The sequence below is a fragment of the Macaca nemestrina genome, chromosome 4, assembly GCF_043159975.1.
Source record: "Macaca nemestrina isolate mMacNem1 chromosome 4, mMacNem.hap1, whole genome shotgun sequence".
In the NCBI taxonomy this organism is placed as follows: domain Eukaryota; kingdom Metazoa; phylum Chordata; class Mammalia; order Primates; family Cercopithecidae; genus Macaca; species Macaca nemestrina.
This window is the reverse complement of record NC_092128.1, coordinates 72,177,043-72,198,967: the sequence shown is the minus strand read 5'-3', so window position 1 is coordinate 72,198,967 and position 21,925 is coordinate 72,177,043. Positions and strand designations below refer to the sequence as shown.

The 21,925-nt window shown below is 38.4% G+C and overlaps 1 protein-coding gene across 6 annotated transcripts in view; it reads left to right on the top strand.

The window, feature by feature from the left end:
* Positions 1–21,925, top strand: part of LOC105475503 (cyclin dependent kinase 6) — a 234,188-nt gene extending 212,263 nt beyond the window's left edge. For 4 of the 6 annotated variants that reach the window (XM_011730821.3, XM_011730824.3, XM_011730822.3 and 1 more), the window contains exons 6-8: positions 6,228–6,278; positions 11,587–11,722; positions 14,508–21,925. In XM_011730821.3, the coding sequence (XP_011729123.1) occupies positions 6,228–6,278; positions 11,587–11,722; positions 14,508–14,654 (334 nt within the window). In that variant the 3' untranslated portion in view covers positions 14,655–21,925. The other 2 variants (XM_071094839.1, XM_011730825.3) reach the window with 2 other exon arrangements.

The following is a 21,925-nucleotide window of genomic DNA, read 5'->3' as shown; positions in this document are numbered from 1 at the left end:
GAACCAAGGAAGTGAATTTTGAGACAGGAGGAGCTGAAGTTGAAGGAAAGAAGGGACAGAAATCCTTCTTGCAGAGAGGAGCAATAACCACTCAGCATGTATTAATTGAGTTCCAATTATAGCCAAACTGGGCAGTAAATTAAGTACTCTGAATACAGAATCAAGTAAGGGTTGGCCCTGTCCTCAGAGAACTTCCAGTTTGTGTGTAGAGACCAACAGGTAAACAAGTATAATAGAGTGCATTAGTATTAAAGTAGGGAATGAAGAGGTGAGATGAACAGATCATATACATTCAGTATGTGGCAAGAGGCAATGTTGTCGGGTTTTTTCCTTCTGATTTTAAAACTAATTAACACTCATAAAATGCAGTATAGAAAAGTAGAGGCCGGGCGCGGTGGCTCAAGCCTGTAATCCCAGCACTCTGGGAGGCCGAGACGGGCGGATCACGAGGTCAGGAGATCAAGACCATCCTGGCTAATACGGTGAAACCCCGTCTCTACTAAAAAAATACAAAAAACTAGCCGGGCGAGGTGGCAGGTGCCTGTAGTCCCAGCTACTCGGGAGGCTGAGGCAGGAGAATGGCGTAAACCCGGGAGACGGAGCTTGCAGTGAGCTGAGATCCGGCCACTGCACTCCAACCCGGGCGACAGAGCGAGACTCCATCTCACAAAAATAAAAAAAAGAAAAGTAGAAAAATGCAGAAAATAAATCATTCATCATCTCACCATCCAAAGTGAAGCATAAGATAATAGTTTCATACCAGTGCCTGTTTTTTTTTTTTTTGGCATGCATGCATAGACATTTTTGGTTTATTATTTAACCCCAATCTGATAAATCAGGTGTTTGGAAAGATTCAGATCATAACAATAGATTATCAAAACTTGTGGAGCACATGTCTCCAGACAAGTACTTGATTGAATATATGGTAAAATGTTTGTCACTGTACTTTAATGCCATGTGCTTAAGCCTTTCATATATGTAGACCTAACAGTTTTCCTAGCAGTTTTTTTTTTATTTATTTTTGTGTGTGTGTGGATGGGTTCCAAATTCTTAGCAGTTTTTTTACCCTCCTCCTGAATCTGTAATGTTTGCTTGGAAATATAATTTCTTAACCACCTTTTTTAACAGATCTATCAAAATATAATTGATAAAACCACACAATTCACCAATATAAATAGTACAATTCAGTGTTTTTTTTTCAGTTTAGCGTATTCACAGAGTTGTGCCACTATCACCACAATCAATTTTAGAACATTTTTATCTCCCCAGAAAGAAACACCATACCCATTAGCAATCTGTCTTGGTCAGCTTGGGTTGCTAACAAAATACCATGAACTGGATTGGCTTATAAACAACAAAAAGTTATTCCTCATAGTTCTGGAGGCTGGGAAGTCCAAGATCAGAGCCAGTATCTGGAGAGGGTTCATTTCCTCATTCATTGATGATCATCATCTTGCTGTGTCTTCATATGACAAAAGGGACAAGGGAGCCTTCCAGGGTCTCTGTTATAAGGGCACTAATCCCTCTCTTGACATAATTACCTCCCAAAGGCCCCCAGTTCCTAATGCCATCACCTTAGGGATTAAGATTTCAACACAGGAAATTTTCAGGGGAATAGACCTTCAGTCTGCTTACAGTCAGTTCCCTCAAATCCCCTAGTCCCAGGCAACAACCAGTCTACTTTCTGATCCTATAAATTTACATTGTCTATATAAATGGAATCATATTATGTGTGGTCGTTTGTGACTGGCTGCTTTTACTGAGCATAATGGTTTCAAGGGTCCCCCATGTTGTCTCAGTACTTCATTCTTTTTATGACTCACTGATATTCCTTTATAAGTCCATACCACATTCTGTTTATCCATTTATCAGTTGATGGACATTTGGATTGTTGCCACTTTTTGGCTATTATGAATAATGCTGCTATGAACATTCATGTACAAGTTTTTATGTGAACCTGCATGTTAATGCTCTTGGGTATATACAGTTAGGTATGCCTAACTACCTTTTTTGCAGATTATTCATTCCCAAATTTCAGTGAAATGTTTTATATAATTTTATTATAAAAGGAAAATATTTAAAACTAAGTCAATTACCTTCTAATCTCCTCTCCCCACCACCTCCATCTATCTCATTCTGCCAGTCTTTACTAATAATATAATACAAACTTAAAATCATGCTTCTCCTTTCAAATCATGTTCAGACTTCCATCAAGTTCTGATCATCTTCTTCTAAATGTCTTTGCATCTCTAGCCATTTCCTTGTCCCACCTAGTTGAGGCCCTTGTCGTCTTACTTGTACAGTGACTTCCCCGTTGACCTCCTTGGCTTGGTTTCCATCCCCTCTTACTGACTCAGTAAACCCCTGCGAAATTAGTCTTTTTTTTTTTTTTTTTTTTTTTTTTTTGAGACGGAGTCTCGCTCTGTCGCCCAGGCTGGAGTGCAGTGGCCGGATCTCAGCTCACTGCAAGCTCCGCCTCCCGGGTTCACGCCATTCTCCTGCCTCAGCCTCCCGAGTAGCTGGGACTACAGGCGCCCGCCACCTCGCCCGGCTAGTTTTTTGTATTTTTTAGTAGAGACGGAGTTTCACCGGGTTAGCCAAGATGGTCTCGATCTCCTGACCTCATGATCCGCCCGTCTCGGCCTCCCAAAGTGCTGGGATTACAGGCTTGAGCCACCGCGCCCGGCCAAATTAGTCTTTCTAAAACACTTCTTCTGTATTGCTGTTCATTGAAGTCAGACAGATCAGCTTAGCCACATACTCATCTGTGTTTCCTTAGATGTTACTTTACTTCTCCTCTGTAAAAGAAAGTTAATCAAACCACCTCCTAACATTCTATTAAGATGAAATGATGACCGCGACTTCTGTCTCCCACTGGTTAAATGAGGTAAACTTCTACTCAGTGATTCTGCATCTGTATATCTTGTCTCCTTGTCTCCTATTATTAATGTATAAATACATATTATATGTATATCATATGACTATTATATTATATATATTACATACATTATAATTATATACTTTAAAATATAATTTATATTTTATATATATGTATTTCTTAGTATCTCCCAGCACCGATTACAGCCATATGTACTTAGTGGGTGATCAGTCAATTAGTGTGTACTAAGTAGATCAGTTAATTGATTTTCTGCTTAATCCAGTTATTTGAATAGGTGGTAATTGCAAGGTGATAAGTTAACAATTTTAACTTAACTGATAACAACTCTAGAATGGAATATGGGAATGAGTATAAAATGATAGATATTATCCAGTAATATTTTTGAAAGATCACTTTATGAACATGGAAAATTCCTCCACTAATCAAGAAAAATAGCCGTCAAGGCATAGCTGCAGGTCAAATACAGGTTACAAAGGTGTTCTATAGGTTAACCCATGACTTCCTTGTCTTTTGAGTACAATGAAAGTATTGTAACTAAATGAAATCTTTCATCCCCCATTATGCATGAATCATTTCCTTTCTATAACAGACATACCAGTATCCGCTTCTCATCTGTTAAAAAAACACACCCAACTTCTAAATGTTGTTTGCCACTGTTACTGAGATTACAAATGATACTATGCATTTTTTTACTTGTTTGTTTAAAAAGGCATATAATCTGAAACTTAGTCCCCTTGGTAATTTGACCTGAGAAAATTTATCTCACTGATAGGCTTGAATACTTAGTGAGGGTTTGTGTGTGTGTGTGTGTGTGTGTGTGTGTGTGTGTGTGTGTTTTGTTTTTGTTTTTTTTTTGGCAAAACTGCATACAGGAAGTGATATTGCCAATTCAGAATTAATCTTTATTGAAAAATGTGGCATTCATCCTTTAGAAAATTCTTGTCTTGATAAAGTTGTAAGAGCTGTAACATGTAAGCAATATATAGTGACCCCAGAGGAAAGACTGTTAGACTTAAATGTGACTTGGACCTCACCACATAGTGGCAAATGGTTCCTTCCTTTCTAGTTCACCATTTGAAATACTTTACGTGACTATCTGGGTATGATATTGGCCAGGAAGAAGAGAGATGTCTCTCTGTCTCTCTGTCTCTCTCTCTCTCTCTCTCTCTCTGTGTGTGTGTGTGTGTGTGTGTGTGTGTGTGTGTGTGTGTGTTTAGTTACCACTTAATTGTAACTCTGCTATAAGCTGGGCATTCTAGTAGCTGAGATATATTCATAATCTCACTTAGTTGATCCTATGAGGTAAGTGTCATTATCTCCATTTTACAAATGAAGCAACTAAGTCAAAGAAATTAAGAGACTTTCCTAAGATCATATAGGAAGAAACAGCTAAATAGAGATTCACTCCCAGGACAGTCCATCACCAAATAGGCCCTTTCCCCAATCAAAAAAATTTCTTGAAAAATCAACATGTTAACTAAAAAGAAATAAAAGGAGAGGGGAATATCGTGCCCTTAATTAAATCATGTAACATCTCCAATAGTCAGTTTCCTCATCTGAAAATAGGGATGATTATACTACTACATTTCTCCTGGAATTTTTGTGAGAATTAAGTGAGATTATGTTTGGGGCACTTGGCACTAGGCCAGATACAACATTCATGCTCAATAAATTATAGTTGTTAAGATTCCATTTTTTGCCTTTTTTTGGAAGTTTTAGAAAAAATTTGGACTTCTCACCTTGTCATCTTTTAAGACCTGTCAAGATGTGTTTTAGAACCCAACTGCATGATTCTTTATGAATTTGGCTGCATTAGTGATGTGCGGGTGGCTTATATTAGTTTTATAGGACTGCCACAACAGACTGGATTGCTTAAACAACAAAAGCTTATTTTCTCATAGTTCTGGAGGCTGGAAGTCCAAGATGAAGGTGTCAGCAGGTTTAGTTTCTTCTGAGGGCTCTCTTTTAGGCTTACCTTCTCATGGTTCTCACATGTTTATTTCTCTGTGTGCATGTGCACCCCAATATCTCTTTGTGTCCAAATGGCTTCTTCTCAAGGAAAACAGATCGGATTAGGGCCCACCCTGTCTTATTTTACTTACTTGTTTAAAGGTTCTATATCCAAATACAGTTAAATTCAGAGATCTTGGGAGTTGGGCTTCAACATGAATTTGGGGGAAAAAAAATTCAGCCCATCACCTTGCCATAAGTAAATTCTTTTCCACTGCATTTGGAAATAATTATTTTCAGGAATAGTAACATGAATAGAAAGTATGGTTGAGAAACACTAAGGTGTATTCTAACCACTGAAATGCTATGACTGCAGGATTCTCCATATATGGCCATATATAGTGAGTTCATTTATTGTGCACAGAAAATATTTAAGAATTCAAGATTAAGGCTCTATAATTTGATATATAATATAAAAAGAAATATCACACCTGATAATAGACTACAAATATTTTTAATACATTAGTGTTGAAAATTACCTGTTTATGGCATTTGTTGAGGAAGGAATTAGGAACGTTTACTTGTACCATAGGTGTATGCAAAATCAAATCAAATGTTTAGTAACTGCATCTGTCAGAGTAAAGCTGTATGGCAGGGATTTATAGGGAAACCTAGAGAAGTCTCCTCCCTCAAGGGGCTACTTGCTCTTCTTAGGGAAATGCCAGAAATGTCACAAAATGACCTTTTTAAATTGCCAGTTAAATGCTCAGTGTAGTCAAGGAAGGCTGTGTGTTCGAAGCAGACACAATTGCTTCTAAAGCCCAGAGTTAAGATTTAGAACGTGTAATAGTTAGTTGCCATAATATTGGAAGGAAGAAAAGTGGTATAATTAGAAATATAGACCCAGAGGTGGTTCACTGCAGCATTGAGGACAAATGAAAGGAGAGAGACCCATGAGGAAATACTCTGAGAGCAGAGTAGTATGGAAAGAGTGCTCTGAGAAATTTCAAAGAATCCTACCTATTTATAGTTCGAGACTAGGATGGTAATATGTTCCACCTTGTCACGAAGTTAAGCAGATCTTTGAAACCTGGAACTGAATTTGATGGTAGCACTGTTGTTACAATGACTGCAAATAGAATGCCCGTGATTGTAAAACATGGAATTCATCTACCACCAGGTATTCATGAGAGATCCTTACCCATAAGTGAAATGCAGGGAAAACCTTCACTTACCAAAGGAAAAATGTCTCCATTATTTCACTTCTTCCCAACCCATAAAGAATATTTTGTTTCCTGTTAAACAATGATAATGGCAAATATGATTGAAATGTAATCTGAGAACATTTCTTGTTTAAAATGTGTGTTTATTCTTTTAGGCCTCTTTTTCGTGGAAGTTCAGATGTCGATCAACTAGGAAAAATCTTGGAGTAAGTAATAACTGTAATGTTACATCAGTGTCTATAGCATTAAAACATTTACAGTGACTTTCCTTTGACATGCATATCAAGTGTTTATCTCTTGTCTTTCTTACTTCAAGCAGCTGCTGCAGACAGTGTTACTATTTGTGTGGTGAGTGGAGACATGGTAGAAGTGCCGTTTTATGCAGAGCCCTAACTGCTCTGCTCTGGAAGCTTGTATGTTGCTTGTGTGGATCTTTTTGCTGCTCCTCTTTCTTCATGTGGCTGAGCTCCAGTTCTTTAGTTCAAATACATTCTCTGCTTGTGGTCATTTCAAATGCACCCACCATCAGAGATGGGATGCCTGGTGGCAAAGTACCCATCCTTGTCCAGTGAGCTTCGTGTCCCCATTGAGTATCCTTGGTCACCCAGGTTGGTTCTGCATTGTTTTGTTTTGTTTTCCTGGGCAAAGGATGGTATGCTACACATCTCATTTTTCTTCAGAGCACCAAAACAGAAAATGAGAACCCTGAGTCTTTGGCAAAATAACTCTGCAACTTTGAGAAAGTCATGTAACATACCCCATGAAGGGCTTACACAGTGCCTGGCACATAGTAAGTGCTTTAAAAGTTATCTATTACTGTTGTTATTAGAATTCATCATTGGTGGCAGGCGCCTGTAGTCCCAGCTACTCGGGAGGCTGAGGCAGGAGAATGACGTAAACCCGGGAGGCAGAGCTTGCAGTGAGCCAAGATCGCGCCACTGCACTCCAGCCTGGGGGACAGAGCGAGACTCTGTCTCAAAAAAAAAAAAGAATTCATCATTAATTATTTAACCTTTTGGTTCCTTAACTTCATCTGAGAAATGAAATTCTGACTTAAATTCTCTATAAGATCCTTTCTTGTGCTCAAATTCTTGGGTTTCAGTTACATAGCTCCTTGATGATTTACATAGTTTCATTCATGTCTGCATGTTCATGCATGTGAGGGCATGTATGTATTCATGTTTCTAGAATGTAACTGGGGCGCTTCTTCTCACAAAGCATGCAGTGTGGCATCGTTTTTTGAGTTTTTGGGTTTGCAAGGCCCGTCCGAATTGGAGTGGAGTAGGAAGAAAGTGGGAGTTCTAGACCAAAAATAGCCCTGATCTTTGGTCTGTGACATTTTATAGGAATCCCAGTGATTTTTATGAAATTCGAAGTCTGTAAGACTGCAAAAAAAAGCACCCCTAAAGAATAGATTTTCATACCAGCACTGTCTACTCAAGCATGACTACTTAAAACAGTTAATAAAACTGGAACCTGATGTTGTGCTTTTAGTGACTGGAAGCAGCTAGACCTCTGTTAGTGCCAGTGCCACTGCTGAGTCAGAACATAGTAGCTTAAGGCCTGAATAACATTTGCTAGTTTTTTATGCCTGTGGGCTTCCTGGGTCCAGGGCAGCTGATGATACTGCTCCTACTACTGACCACTCCATATACTAGATAAATTCAACACAAAGCCTTCATGTTACCCCTGCTTCTGAATGGCAAGTCCTTAAATCAGTCAGTGATGAACTCCCATCTATTTTCCCCATGACTGTTGAATATATTTTGTGTGCATGTGATCTTAAAGAGGAAACTGGGGAAATCAGACATACTAATGACCTTCTGTTAAAAGGAAAGAGAATCTTGACTGAAGTCAGCTTGCCAGGCCTTGAAGGTCATCACCTTCTTTCCCTTATTTATACTACCTGACAGTTGTGTCTACCTCCAGCACTGATGTCTGCAATCTTGTTAACATTCTTAGTACTCCCTTAGTACATGAAGCCAGTGAAATGGACCAGAAGGAACATTTGACCAGCATATTTGACCTGCTTCCAAGGAAAAGCCAGTTCTACTTTTGGCAAAGTCCTGACAATCGTAGGTTGCCAACAGAAAAGAAGCTGTAGAGTTCTATGGTTTGTGCCTTTAGATTTTACTCTGTGGTTTCTGGCATTGTTTCATCAAAATTATGTTCTGTTTCCTCTGAATGGATTACCTTGCCGGAGAAGAGGGACAATGCTGCACCCTAGTGTCACTGCCGAAGTACTTGAAAAAATGTTTCTGTCTCCACCATCACTGCCATTTATAGATTTTGTGCCCTGTCAGGCTTGCCAGTATAAATGTCAACTTTTAAGGCTTATATTCAGCTGTCCAAATAGTGGAATTAAATGCAAGCATTTTTTAATGGTCCTATCAGAATTTCACAACACGTGTATATGGGCCATAAAAGTTCATATTGAACATGAAACTGAATTTTTTTTTAAGGAAAGCCATATTCACATCCTCTTTTTTTTTTCTTTGGAGACAAGCTCTTGCCCTGTTGTCCCGGCTGGAGTGCAGTGACATGATCTTGGCTCACGATCTTGGCCTCCCGAGCTCAAGTAATTCTCCTGTCTAAGCCTCCCAAGTAGCTGGGACTACAGGCACAGGACACCACGCCCAGCTAATGTTTATATTTTTTATAGAGACGGGGTCTCACCATGTTGCCCGGGCTGGTCTTGAACTCCTGGGCTCAAGTGGTCCACTTGTCTGAGCCTTCCAAAATGCTGGGATTACAGCCACCCCACCTGGCCCATGTTCACATACTGTTAAAGGGAAGAACATTTCTGTGTTTAGGAAGATTTAAGCTTTCAAGTAATAGCAAGTATTAAAAGTGAAACAATAGTTTTAGCCTGTGACATCTTAGAGCATTTTAAAAAACAATGTCATAGCTAAATGAAAATAAAATACTGGAATAGAGAGAAGAGAACTCACTCTGGGCTCTGTGAATGAGCACGCTATCTGTGACTTTGGCAGTTCATTTTATGTCTCATTTTCAGTTTCCCCATCTATAAGATGAGACTAATAACACCTGACTTATATGTCTTAGGAGATTGTTACAGGAATCAGAGGAGGTGATAGACTTAAAGTTATATATATATAAATTGTTATGTGTTTGTTTAAAATTTTATATAAAATTATATAAAGTTATGTGTACATGTACATGCAAACATACAGAGACGTGCTGTTTCTCTGAAGGCTTTTGGCATTCAGCTGATCATATACTTGCAAGATTTAACTCAATGTAGATATATTCAAAGCCACAAATAAAAACATTTTAAATATTTCTAGGAGTTATTAATGTAATCAATTTCTAGGTGACTGGTGAACATACACAAAAATATTGATATACATAGACCTGAAAACTAAAAAAGAATGAAAGGAAATTTTAAAAGATCTCTAACAAACATTCTTCATTCCCTCCTCTGCCCTGTCCCATTGTATCCAGACACTTACTTACACATGCATTTCTTTTCATAATTAATAGTGGTATTTTTGGTTTTTTTTTTTAACTTCTATTGTAGGCTTTACTATTGAACAAATCTATATATTGTTCATTGTTATTTCTGTTTATTGGTTCTAGTAAATATGTCCATTAATCTTCCTTTGCCTCAATAATGTAGCTCTCTCAGTATGCCTGATAGAGGCAGAATTACAGTGTCTTTCCCCAGACACCCAGGCAGAGAAGCCGTGATGACAGGGGTATCTTCCCAGCTGAAGTCTGTGGCCTGGGCTCTGTGTAGGTGAGGGAAGGGGACATAAAGTGCTACAGATCTTGGGACGTGTACCACATCTTCCTGAAATCTGGAAGTATATTCATAAGAACACCTCTTCGTGGGCTTCAGTCCCAGCAAGTATAGGCCAAGCAGAAGACCCTAATTTCTAACTGTAGTTAAAATTATTTGGTCCAGGCCAGGCACAGTAGCTCACACCTGTAATCCCAGCACTTTGGGAGGCCGAGGTGGGCGGATCATGAGGTCAGGAGATTGAGACCATCCTGGCTAACACGGTAAAACCCCGTCTCTACTAAAAACACAAAAAATTAGTCAGGTGTGGTGGTGGGCGCCTGTAGTCCCGGCTACTCAGGAGGCTGAGGCAGGAGAATGGCGTGAACACGGGAAGTGGAGCTTGCAGTGAGCCGAGATTGTGCCACTGCACTCCAGCCTGGGCGGCAGAGCGAGACTCCATCTCAAAAAAAAAAAAAAAAAAACATTATTTGGTCCAGTATTTGAATAGCTATATAACCCGTCCACTAAACTATGATTTTATTTTTAGTTCAGAGTGATACAGTCTGTATGGGAAAGAAGTCCCTGCATCCTCTGATTTTCTCTGTTCAAACCTACTTATGACCTATATGTGAACTATAAATAATGTCTATACAATATATAAGTTATGTAAGTCCATTGACCTATTAATATTTTTAAAGAATATTAAGTTATACATAAATAGGATATAAGCAGTTCATATTTTAAGTGTGATAGTGATGTATTTCCTATGCATCTTGGATGAATAACAACATTTTCTAACTATAATAATAATTGACAATGTATTGATTGATATTGACTGTGTGTAATGTGTATCAGGTGCTGTGCTATATACTTTAAATTATAAATTTATATATTACTATAAATTTAAATAAAGTATAACTGATCCTCATTACAACTGTAAGTTATTATCATTGTATACATAAAGACACTAAGGGTCATAGATGTTAAGTAATTTGTCCTTACCTGCCAGTAAGTGGCAGGTGCAGGATTTGAACCCAAGCCTGCCTATTTCCAAAGCCTGTGCTTTTTATCACTTACTGTTCTTTCCACATTTCTGATCCCAGAATGGTTTTCAGGGGAAATATAAATAATAGTCTTTTAATTTACTGTTTGCTCACTTTGGAATACCACAGACCTCCTTTTATAAAATCGTGTTTGAATAATGCAGGACTAACAAACGTTTTAGCGTCATTTTTCCTTCTGATTCTAATGTATATATTTAATATTTAGGGAATTACTCTTTAACCAAAAATGCAACCAAATTGATATGTTAATAAACCATGTTGGATGAGCATCATAAAAATCATGCCAATACTGGGACGTTCGATCAAAACACAGAAAGCATTCTTGGACATTAAGAAATGTATATACTAGTATGGGTCTCCTCTGAATACAATAAGTCCTGCTTTGTCACTAAGTCAGGGCTTACTGCCTGGCAATATATTTTCTATTTCTACATCACCCCTTACATTTAGTGTCTGCTACCAGAGCAATCTCTTATCTCCTCCCAGTGAATTTTACAATTCTTCTGTGAGATTACCCTCTACCCCATGACACCATATTGCGGTAGGACAGAGATAAACAGAGACCCTGCCAGTCATAAAGTGAAGGTCTCCTGGGACTGTCTCCCCCATGCCTCCCCCTTAGATTTTGCCTTTCTCTGGAAATTGATAAGAAAACAGCTTCTGCATAGCAGCTAATGTTCATGTCTGTGTGTGGTTCTTTTGTAGCGTAATTGGACTCCCAGGAGAAGAAGACTGGCCTAGAGATGTTGCCCTTCCCAGGCAGGCTTTTCATTCAAAATCTGCCCAACCAATTGAGAAGTTTGTAACAGATATCGATGAACTAGGCAAAGACCTACTTCTGGTAAGTTTTTGTGATGTCAAACTGGTCTGCACTGTGCCAGTGAGACACCTGCCCTACCCAGACTGGGTGGTAGTCACAAATATCAGTTCAGTAGCTGCTATCGGCATCACGTGCCACAGCCACGTGGGGCAGGAGGCGACAGTCCCTCCAGAGGTTTCATTTTCACACTTGTAGCAGCTGGTGGCTTTTGATTCTGGAATGTCTTTCTGATCCACATTTTTTTAAATCTGCCATCTTTGAATGTTTATTTCAATGCAGCTTTAGAAGCCTCTCAATTCACTTTGACATATGTTTATTTAGAAGTAAATATTATGTTTCCTTGCTTACAGTTTCATGCTACTTTAAGTAATTTGTCATTTTAATGTGCCTTTTGTTAAATATCCACAACTTTGGGGAGATGTTTTTCCAAAAGAACTATATAGCAATACTTCTTCTAGTTGCTAATTTATTTAATAAGTATTTAGTGTGCCAGGCACATATAAAATACCTCACTGAAAATAAGGACTTCTGTGCTCTGTTTGAGACTCATAATACTCGACCATATACTTAATTTTCTATACCTAGAGGCCGGAACAATAGGTGGAAAAGTGTACCTGTTGGGCTGTTCTTGATGTCTGAAACCCAATGAGTAATGAGTGTATCCTTTACCTCCTGAATCAACAGCCTTTGATATCTGCTTCTGCCCATGGGTGAAGCACAGGTCTTCTCCATGTGTCTCATTCTGGGGCCCATGCCAGAGAGGCAGCAGCTCCCTGGGGCATGTTTTTCTCATGATAGAAGGTGGATGTTCCAAAAGGGCAAGCAGAAATATACAACACCCCTGAAGGTCCATACTTGGAAGAAGTACCCGCCACTCTGCCCATGTTCCATTGGCCAAAGCAAGTTCCATACCTAAGGCCAACTTGAATGGAGGAAAGAATGCTCCCCCTATGGTGAGAGGGGAGAGAAAAGAGGGAATGTACTAAAAGTTATCCGATCTACCATAGTATCTAACTCTTGACTAAGTTGTGATTCCAGAAGCTCATTTTATGAGTAAACTAGTTGGCAATTAAACTAAATTTTCTTGCAGAAACAATATTATTAACACAAGGTTTTTTAATTAATTCTCAACCCGGCAACCTTGTTCCTAAAGTAGAGCAATAATAGAACTTAAACACCTGTTTTTAACCGTATTTCTATAGGACAAAGTGTATTAAGACTTCCAACTTGAGATTCTCCTGCACCCTCACATTTGGCTAAATCGTTCTCCTTCTCTCCACCCTCTTCCCAGCTTTAAGCCATCAATGTAGCTGTGAGGAAAGGGCTTCCTCTCACATAATCCTCTAGAGACACGTCTCTGTATCGTGAACGTATTCCCACAGCTCTTTTCTCTTCTTTCCTATGTCCTGGAGATTAAATTAGCTGCTTCCTTTCCTAATGCCATTACCTAATTTTCTCCTTCTTGGACTCTGGGAAAAGAGAACTCAGGATCAGGAATTTTGCCCCTGCTCTCCAGTCCTTTGGGAATTCAGCCCTTGCAAAGCTTTTCTAGAGATATTTATTGCTGTAACAGACACTTGGAACCTTTCTACAAACAAGCTCTTTCTTCCACTTGCCCTTTAGCTCTTGATGTTCAGAAGATCCTATAGGGAGGCTAGCAACCATGGACTGAAGGGGAGCTCAGGATAAATCAGATTTCAGAGGACCCAAGAATTTGCCTGAAATACACATAGAACTTTCTGTTTGTATTTGTTTTTAAGCTTTCGATGCAATATTAGAGAGGTCCCTAATCCAGTTGGAACCTGACTAGGACTGTTGGCAGGAGTCCTATTAATATCATGGTTATGCAGACCTCTTAAGTGGAAGAGTTCTTCCATTAACCATGATAATGTAAAGTCTGTAAATTACATAGAAGACTGGAATGCACAGACATTTCATATACTCAGTTCACTTTAGGATGGAGAAGCCGATGTGGCTTTCCTGCTACTTGTGAACTCCTGGGGCAATGAGGAGGTCTTACTCATCACTATTTAGTGCTTGCCACCTGCTAGGCACCCAGCAGGAGGCGTTGGTGGAAGGAGAGGTGGAGGATTTGAGTAACAAGATTACCTGAAGTAGGGGTGGAAATGAGACTGAAATTAGGGACACATTCTAATTTAGGTATGGACAGTTTGGGAACAGAGACTGCTGCTACTGCAAATATTTCCCTTTCCCTCCTTTCACCTTCTACCTCAGTAGCCCAGCCAAACTGCCCAAACCACTTGACTAGGACCAGGAGCTTCTCAAGTGCAAGCATCAGCTCATTCACCTTGGTAGCCCTACACTTGAGCTGTCAGCCTGGAACAGAGTTTAGGTGACTCAGACTGAATCTAATGGTCCCCTGAGAGAGCTACTGCTAGCCTTGTGGCACCTTGTTATTAATTAGAAGGAAGATATCCCTGCCTCTGAGTGGTGTAACCTTGGGGCAGGGTAAGAAGTTGCGGTGAAGACTCCAACTGTAGCACTAAGTTTGCTAGCACTGGAAGAATTACTAAATAAAGTTATATGCATACTTTAATGGCTTACAGAGAAATCCTGGGCGGGAAACAGCCCATAGGCACCCAAAAGGGTCTTCTCCTGAGGGGCATTTGATACATTAGGGATATATGTGAGTACTGTCTCCATATTATTTAGTGTCCCTTTAAATAAATACTCATTCCCATTCTAGATGTGCTTAACATGACAGTGAATAAAGGGATAACTCCGTAAGTACATTATCTACATTGATGTGTTGTATATCAACCAGTTATTTTTTTCTTTATTACAGAAGTGTTTGACATTTAACCCAGCCAAAAGAATATCAGCCTACAGTGCCCTGTCTCACCCATACTTCCAGGACCTGGAGAGGTGCAAAGAAAACCTGGATTCCCACCTGCCGCCCAGCCAGAACACCTCGGAGCTGAATACAGCCTGAGGCCTCAGCAGCTGCCTTAAGCTGATCCTGCGGAGAACACCCTTGGTGGCTCAAGGGTCCCCCTTAGCAAGCCCTGCAGAGCTGTGGAGGATTGCCTGTCTGGAGGCCTTCCAGCTGCCGTCTTCTGGACAGGCTCTGCTTCTCCAAGGAAACCGCCAGTTTACTGTTTTGAAATCAATGCAAGAGTGATTGCAGCTTTATGTTCGTTTGTTTGTTTGTTTGTCTGTTTGTTTCAAGAACCTGGAAAAATTCCAGAAGAAGAGAAGCTGCTGACCAATTGTGCTGCCATTTCATTTTTCTAACCTTGAATGCTGCCAGTGTGGAGTGGGTAATCCAGGCACAGCTGAGTTATGATGTAATCTCTCTGCAGCTGCCGGGCCTGATTTGGTACTTTTGAGTATGTGTGCGTGTGTGTGTGTGTGTGTGTGTGTGTGTGTGTGTGTGTGTGTGTGTGAGAGAGAGATTCTGTGATCTCTTAAAGTGTTACTTTTTGGAAACGGCAAGAACGATTCAGTTTTAAAGACTCAAGGTGATCGATAAATAACAGGCATTTGTTCACTGAAGGTGATCCACCAAAATGGTCTTCTCAAATTACACAGTTAACCCTAGAAAGTTAACCCCATGTCCTCAGCATTTCTTTTCTGGCCAAAAGCAGTAAATTTGCTAGCAGTAAAAGGTGAAGTTTTATACACACAGCAAAAAGGAGAAAAAAATTCTAGTATATTTTAAGAGATGTGCATGCATTCTATTTAGTCTTCAAAACGCTGAATTTACTTGTTGTGAGTCTATTTTAACCTGTATGATATCATGCTTTATCATTTCTTTTGGAAAATACCCTGTAAGCTTTTTATTACTTGCCATAGATTTAGGGAGTGTATCTCAGATAGATTTTTAAAAAAAAAATAGAAAGCCTTTATTTCCTGGTTTGAAATTCCTTTATTCCCTTTTTTGTTGTTGTTGTTGTTGTTGTTTGTTGTTACTTCGTTTTTGTTTTTAGGAATTTGTCAGAAACTCTTTCCTGTTTTGGTTTGGAGAGTAGTTCTCTCTCTAACTAGAGACAGGAGTGGCCTTGAAATTTTCCTCATCTATTACACTGTATTTTCTGCCACACACTGCCTTGTTGGCAAAGTATCCATCTTGTCTATCTCCCAGCACTTCTGAAATATATTGCTACCATTGTATAACTAATAACAGATTGCTTAAGCTTTTCCCATGCACCACCTGTTTGCTTGCTTTCAATGAACCTTTCATAAATTCGCAGTCTCAGATTATGGTTTATGGCCTCAATTCTGCAAACCTAACAGGGTCCCATATGTTCTCACTCTAATGCAGTCCTTCTACCTGGTGTTCACTTTTGTTACCTAAATAATGAGTAGGATCTTGTTTTGTTTTATCACCAGCACACAGATTGCTATAAACTATTACTTTGTGTTTTACATTTTTATAGAAGATATTGTCAGTGTCTTTATCTGAGGGTATGTCTTTAGCTATGTTTTAGGGCTATACATTTACTCTATCAAATGATCTTTTCTCCATCCCCCAGGCTGTGCTTGTTTCTAGTGCCTTGTGCTCACTCCTGCTCTCTACAGAGCCAGCCTGGCCTGGGCATTGTAAACAGCTTTTCCTTTTTCTCTTACTGTTTTCTCTACAGTCCTTTATATTTCATACCATCTCTGCCTTATAAGTGGTTTAGTGCTCAGTTGGCTGTAGTAACCAGAGGACACAGAAAGTATCTTTTGGAAAGTTTAGCCACCTGTGCTTTCTGACTCATAGTGCATGCAACAGTTAGATCATGCAACAGTTAGATCATGTTTAGAGTTAGGATTTTCAAAGAATGGAGGTTGCTGCACTCAGAAAATAATTCAGATGATGTTTATGCATTATCAAGTTGTACTGAATTCTTTGCAGCTTATTATGATATATGACTATCTTGAACAAGAGAAGAAACTAGGAGATGTTTCTCCTGAAGAGCTTTTGGGGTTGGGAACTATTCTTTTTTAATTGCTGTACTAAACATTGTTCTAATTCAGTAGCTTGAGGAACAGGAACGTTGTTTTCTAGAGCAAGATAATAAAGAAGATGGGCCATACGAATGTTTTCTACTTTCCTTGTGACAACATTGATTACGTGTTGTCAGTACTATAAATGCTTGAGATATAATGAATCCATAGCATTCAAGGTCAGGTCTACTCAAAGTCTCACATAGAAAAGTGAGTTCTGCCTTTCCTTTGATCAAGGGTCAAAATACAAAGACATTTTTGCTGGGGCCTAGAAATTGAGTTTAAAAACTCATGCACTGATTCATCATGAGCTTTTTGGTTAGTATTCATGGCTAGAGTGAACATAACTTTAGTTTTTGCTGTTGTAAAACTGTTTTCATAAGTTCACTCAAGAAAAATGCAGCTTTTCTGAACTGGAATTTTTCAGCATTCTTTAGAATTTTAAATGAGTAGAGAGCTCAACTTTTATTTCTAGCATGTGCTTTTGACTCATTTCTAGGCAGTGCTTGTAAAGAAAAATTGAAGCACAAACATTCTGGCATTCAATCGTTGGCAAATTATCTTCTGATGACACAGAATGAAAGGACATCTCAGCCTCTCTGAACTTTGTAAAAATCTGTCCCCAGTTCTTCCATCGGTGTAGTTGTTGCATTTGAGTGAATACTCTCTTGATTTATGTATTTTATGTCCAGATTCGCCATTTCTGAAATCCAGATCCAACACAAGCAGTCTTGCCATTAGGGCATTTTGAAGCAGATAGTAGAGTAAGAACTTAGTGACTACAGCTTATTCTTCTGTAACATATGGTTTCAAACATCTTTGCCAAAAGCTAGGCAGTGGTGAACTGAAAAGGGCGTTTTGCCCCAAGGTTACACTGAAGCAGCTCATAGCAAGTAAAAATATTGTGACAGATTTGAAATCATGTTTGAATTTCATAGTAGGACCAGTACAAGAATGTTCCTGCTAGTTTCTGTTTGATGTTTGGTTCTGGTGGCCCAGGCATTTGGGAACTGTTGCACAGGGTGGAGGCAAAACAACCTACATATAAAAAGAGAAAAAGAGAAACTTGTCCATTTAGCTTTTATAAGAAATCCCATGGCAAAGGGTAATAAAAAGGACCTAATCTTAAAAACACAATTTGCAAGCGCTTGTAAGAGCCCAATGGGTTGGAGCCTCCCACTTTCTCCCTCCTTTGAAGTGGATGGGAACTCAAGTTGCAAAGAACCTATTTTGGAAGAAAGCTCGGGGCCATTTCAGCCCCCTGTATTCTCACGATTTTTCTCTCAGGAAGCACACACTGTGAATGGCAGACTTTTCATTTAGCCCCAGGTAACTTACTAAAAATAGCTAAAAATTATTCACCTAAGAATAGAATCTCAGCATTGTGTTAAATAAAAATGAAAGCTTTAGAGGGCACAAGATGTTCCTATCTTAAATAAAGCATGTTTCTTTTCTATAGAGAAATTTATAGTTTGACTCTCCAGAATGTGGTACTATGCATCTTGATGAGAAAACTCTTAAATAGTACCAAACATTTTGAACTTTAAATTATGTATTTAAAGTGAGTGTTTAAGAAACTGTAGCTGCTTCTTTTAAAAGTAGTGCCTATTAAAGTCAGTAATGGCAATTATTGTTCCATTGTGGAAATTAAATTATGTAAGCTTCCTAATATCATAAACATATTAAAATTCTTCTGTCTAAAATACTGCTTTTCTCTTAAGTGACAATTTCACTATTCTTATGATAAGCACATGAGAGTGTCTTACATTTTCCAAAAGCAGGCTTTAATTGCATAGTTGGGTCTAGGAAAAAATAATATTAAAAGTTAATATGCCACCATAATTACTTAATTATGTTAGTATAGAAACTACAGAATATTTACCTTGGAAAGAAAATATTGGAATATTATCATAAACTCTTGGATATTTATATAATTCAAAAGAATGCATGTTTCACATTGTGACAGATAAAGATGTTATATGATTTCTAAGGCTTTAAAAATTATTCATAAAACAGTGGGCAATAGATAAAGGAAATTCTGGAGAAAATGAAGGTATTTAAAAGGTAGTTTCAAAGCTATATATATTTTGAAGGATATATTCTTTATGAACAAATATATTGTAAGAATTTATACTAAGGTCATCTGGCAACTGTAGGATTAATGGTCAAAAACAAATGTTATGGAGAAGCTGTTCCAAGCAAACTAAATTATCTGTACTTTTTTTCTCATTTCAAGGGAAGAGGCAGCCACATGAAGCAATACTTCTTACACATGCCTAAGAATGTTCATTGAAAAAATAAAAATAAATTTTTAAAAGGCATGTGTTTCCTATGCCACCAATACTTTTTAAAAATTGTGAACCTTACCCAAAACCATTTATCATGTCCATTAAGTACATTTGGGCACATAATTAGGAAGATATTTGCATGTTCCTTCTCCACAGTGGAAAAACTTATTGAGGCTACCAAAGCCTGGCAAGAAATGTAAGTCCTCAGAGTAATTAAAAATGGTGTTTTCCTCAAAAGCATGAGAAACTAACATTTTCATTTCTTATTGACTCCCTTTCTATATCAATGCAATTCACAACCCAGTTTTAATATATACCTATATCTCAAGCATTTCTATCTTGTACTTTTTCAGAAAATAAACCAAAAATAATCCTTTGGCCTCTCTATCTTCTGATCTTTGTTAAGTAAGAGAAATGTAGAAACAGAAGGGGTCCAATTTTTACATGTTTTTTCTCAACTAGTCTTTCTGGGAATTTTTGTTTATTTTCTTAATGAAGTACCAAACAGCTTTTCAAAATATTTTCTATTTCTTAGCATTCCCAGGAAGTTATAACATTTAGATAAATGAGTAGAAGTGGACTTCCTTCAACATATTGTTACCTTGTCTATCCTTAGGAAGAAAACAAGAGCCATCTGAAAATATAGGCTCTTTTCGAGAATCTGCTGAAATACTATTACAGCAATTTGAAGTTAATATGGTAGGAAAGGAAGGTGGCTTTTCTTGCAAAAGTCTTTCTAAACATTAACACTGTCCTAAGAGATGAGCTTTCTTGTTTTATTCCAGTATATTCCACAAGGTGGCACTTTTAGAGAAAAACAAATCCGATGAAGACTAAAGAGGTACTTCTAAAAGAGATTTCATTCTAACTTTATTTTTCTGTGCATATTTAACTCTTTCCTAGCACTTCTTTTTTGGGATGATTAATAGTCTTTATAATGTTCTGTAACTTCAATATTTTACTTGTTACCTAGGTTCTGAACAATTGTCTGCAAATAAATTGTGCTTAAGGATGGATAATATATCCATTTTGATCATTTAAGTAAAGAAAGCCTAGTCATTCACTTAGGAAAAAAAATTTTTAAGTACCCAATTACCTTACTTTTCTAGATTAAAACAGGCTTACTTACTAAAAAGGCAGCCCTCATCTGTGAACAGGATAGTTTCGTTAGAAGTATAAAACTCCTTTAGTGGCTCCAGTTAAAACACTCATACTCTCTCTGCTGCTTTCATATTCCCTAGCATGGTGGCCTTCCAACACTGATTAAATTTTAAAATGCTAATTTAAAGATCAGGTGAGCAAAATGAGTAGCATCAGTAATTCGGTAGACAAAACTTTTGTCTGAAGAATTGCTATATTGAAACAGAGCCCTTAAATACCAAAAGACCAGGTAATTTTAACATTTGTGGAATCACAAATGTAAATTCCTAAGAAGCTCTAATTTTTAAAAAAAAAAATAGGTCTAAGTATATGAGCATAACAACTTAGGAGTGTGTCTATATACTTTGTTCACTTTTGAAGTTTTTTGGCAACTATATTTTTTAAATTCACAAGTCTACTTAAAGACTTCTTATCCCCCAGATGATTAAGTTAATTTTAGAAGTCACCTTCCTCACAACAGTGTCACTTGAAATTTAGTAGGGAAGGTTATTGCAGTATTTTTCAGAGTTTCCTTAGCACAGCACCACAGAAAGCAGCTTATTCCTTATGAGTGGCAGACACGCGACGGTGCCTGCCCAACTTTGCTCCAGAGTGGCAAGCAGATGAGTCTCAGTAATTCATACTGAACCAAAATACCACATACACTAGGGGCAGTCAGAAACTGAGAAATCCCCCGCCTCATTCGCCCCTCTACTCCCAGGAACTAGAGTCCAGTTAAAGCCCCTATGTGAAAGGCCGAATTCCACCCCCGGGTTTGTTATCACAGTGGCCAGTCTGAACCCTATTTGCTCGCGTTCAAAACTTGACTCCCACTTGAAAGCCTTCCGGGCGCGCTGCCTCGTTGCCCCGCCCCTTTGGCAGGAGAGTGGCAGTGGGCGAGGCCGGGCTGGGACCCCGCCTCCCGCTCACCTGCCGGTGCCTGAAATTATGTGCGGCCCGGCGGGCTGCTTTCCGAGGTCAGAGTGCCCTGCTGCTGTCTCAGAGGCATCTGTTCTGCAAATCTTAGGAAGAAATATGTCCCTAGAAGCAAACGGGTGTCTTCTGTGCATAAATAAGTACAACACAATTCTCCGAAAGTTCGGGTAAAAAGAGATGTGGTAGCAGCTGCTCTTTGTGAAGCTGTCTACCCTGCATCTCTCAGGCGCTAAGCTCAGTTTTTGTTTTTGTTTTTGTTTTTTTTTTAAGAAAAGATGTATAATTGCAGGAAATATTTTTTATTTTTTTATTTTCCATCATTCTACATATGTGATGGTGAAAGATATGCCTGGAAAAGTTTTGTTTTGAAAAGTTATTTTCTGCTTTGTCTTCAGTTGGCAAAAGCTCCCAATTCTTTAGGTTCCCTTCCTTTTCTCTCTTTTTCTTTGTTAGGCAATTAAAGGTATGTAAACAAATTATCTCGTGTAGCAGGGGATTTTCATGTTGAGAGGAATCTTCTGTGTGAGTTGTTTGGTCACACAAATAACCCTTTCTCAATTTTAGGAGTTTGGATCGTCAAACGTAGGTTTTTCTCAAAGGGGACATATAACTGTACATATTGACTGCCAAGAACTATGACTGTAGCACTAATCAGCAAAGAGCCACACAATTATTTAATTTCTAACTCTCTGTGGTTCCTAGCAAAATTCCATTGATGTGCTTAGGTTAAAGTTCTGAAGATACCCGTTGTACTCTTACTTGAAAGTTTCTAATCTTAAGTTTTATGAAATGCAATAATATGTATCAGCTAGCAATATTCCTGTGATCACCAACAACTCTCAGTTTGACCTTAAAGTCTGAATGATAAAACAGATTCCAGCGGTAATACATTTCTTGAACCTCCCAG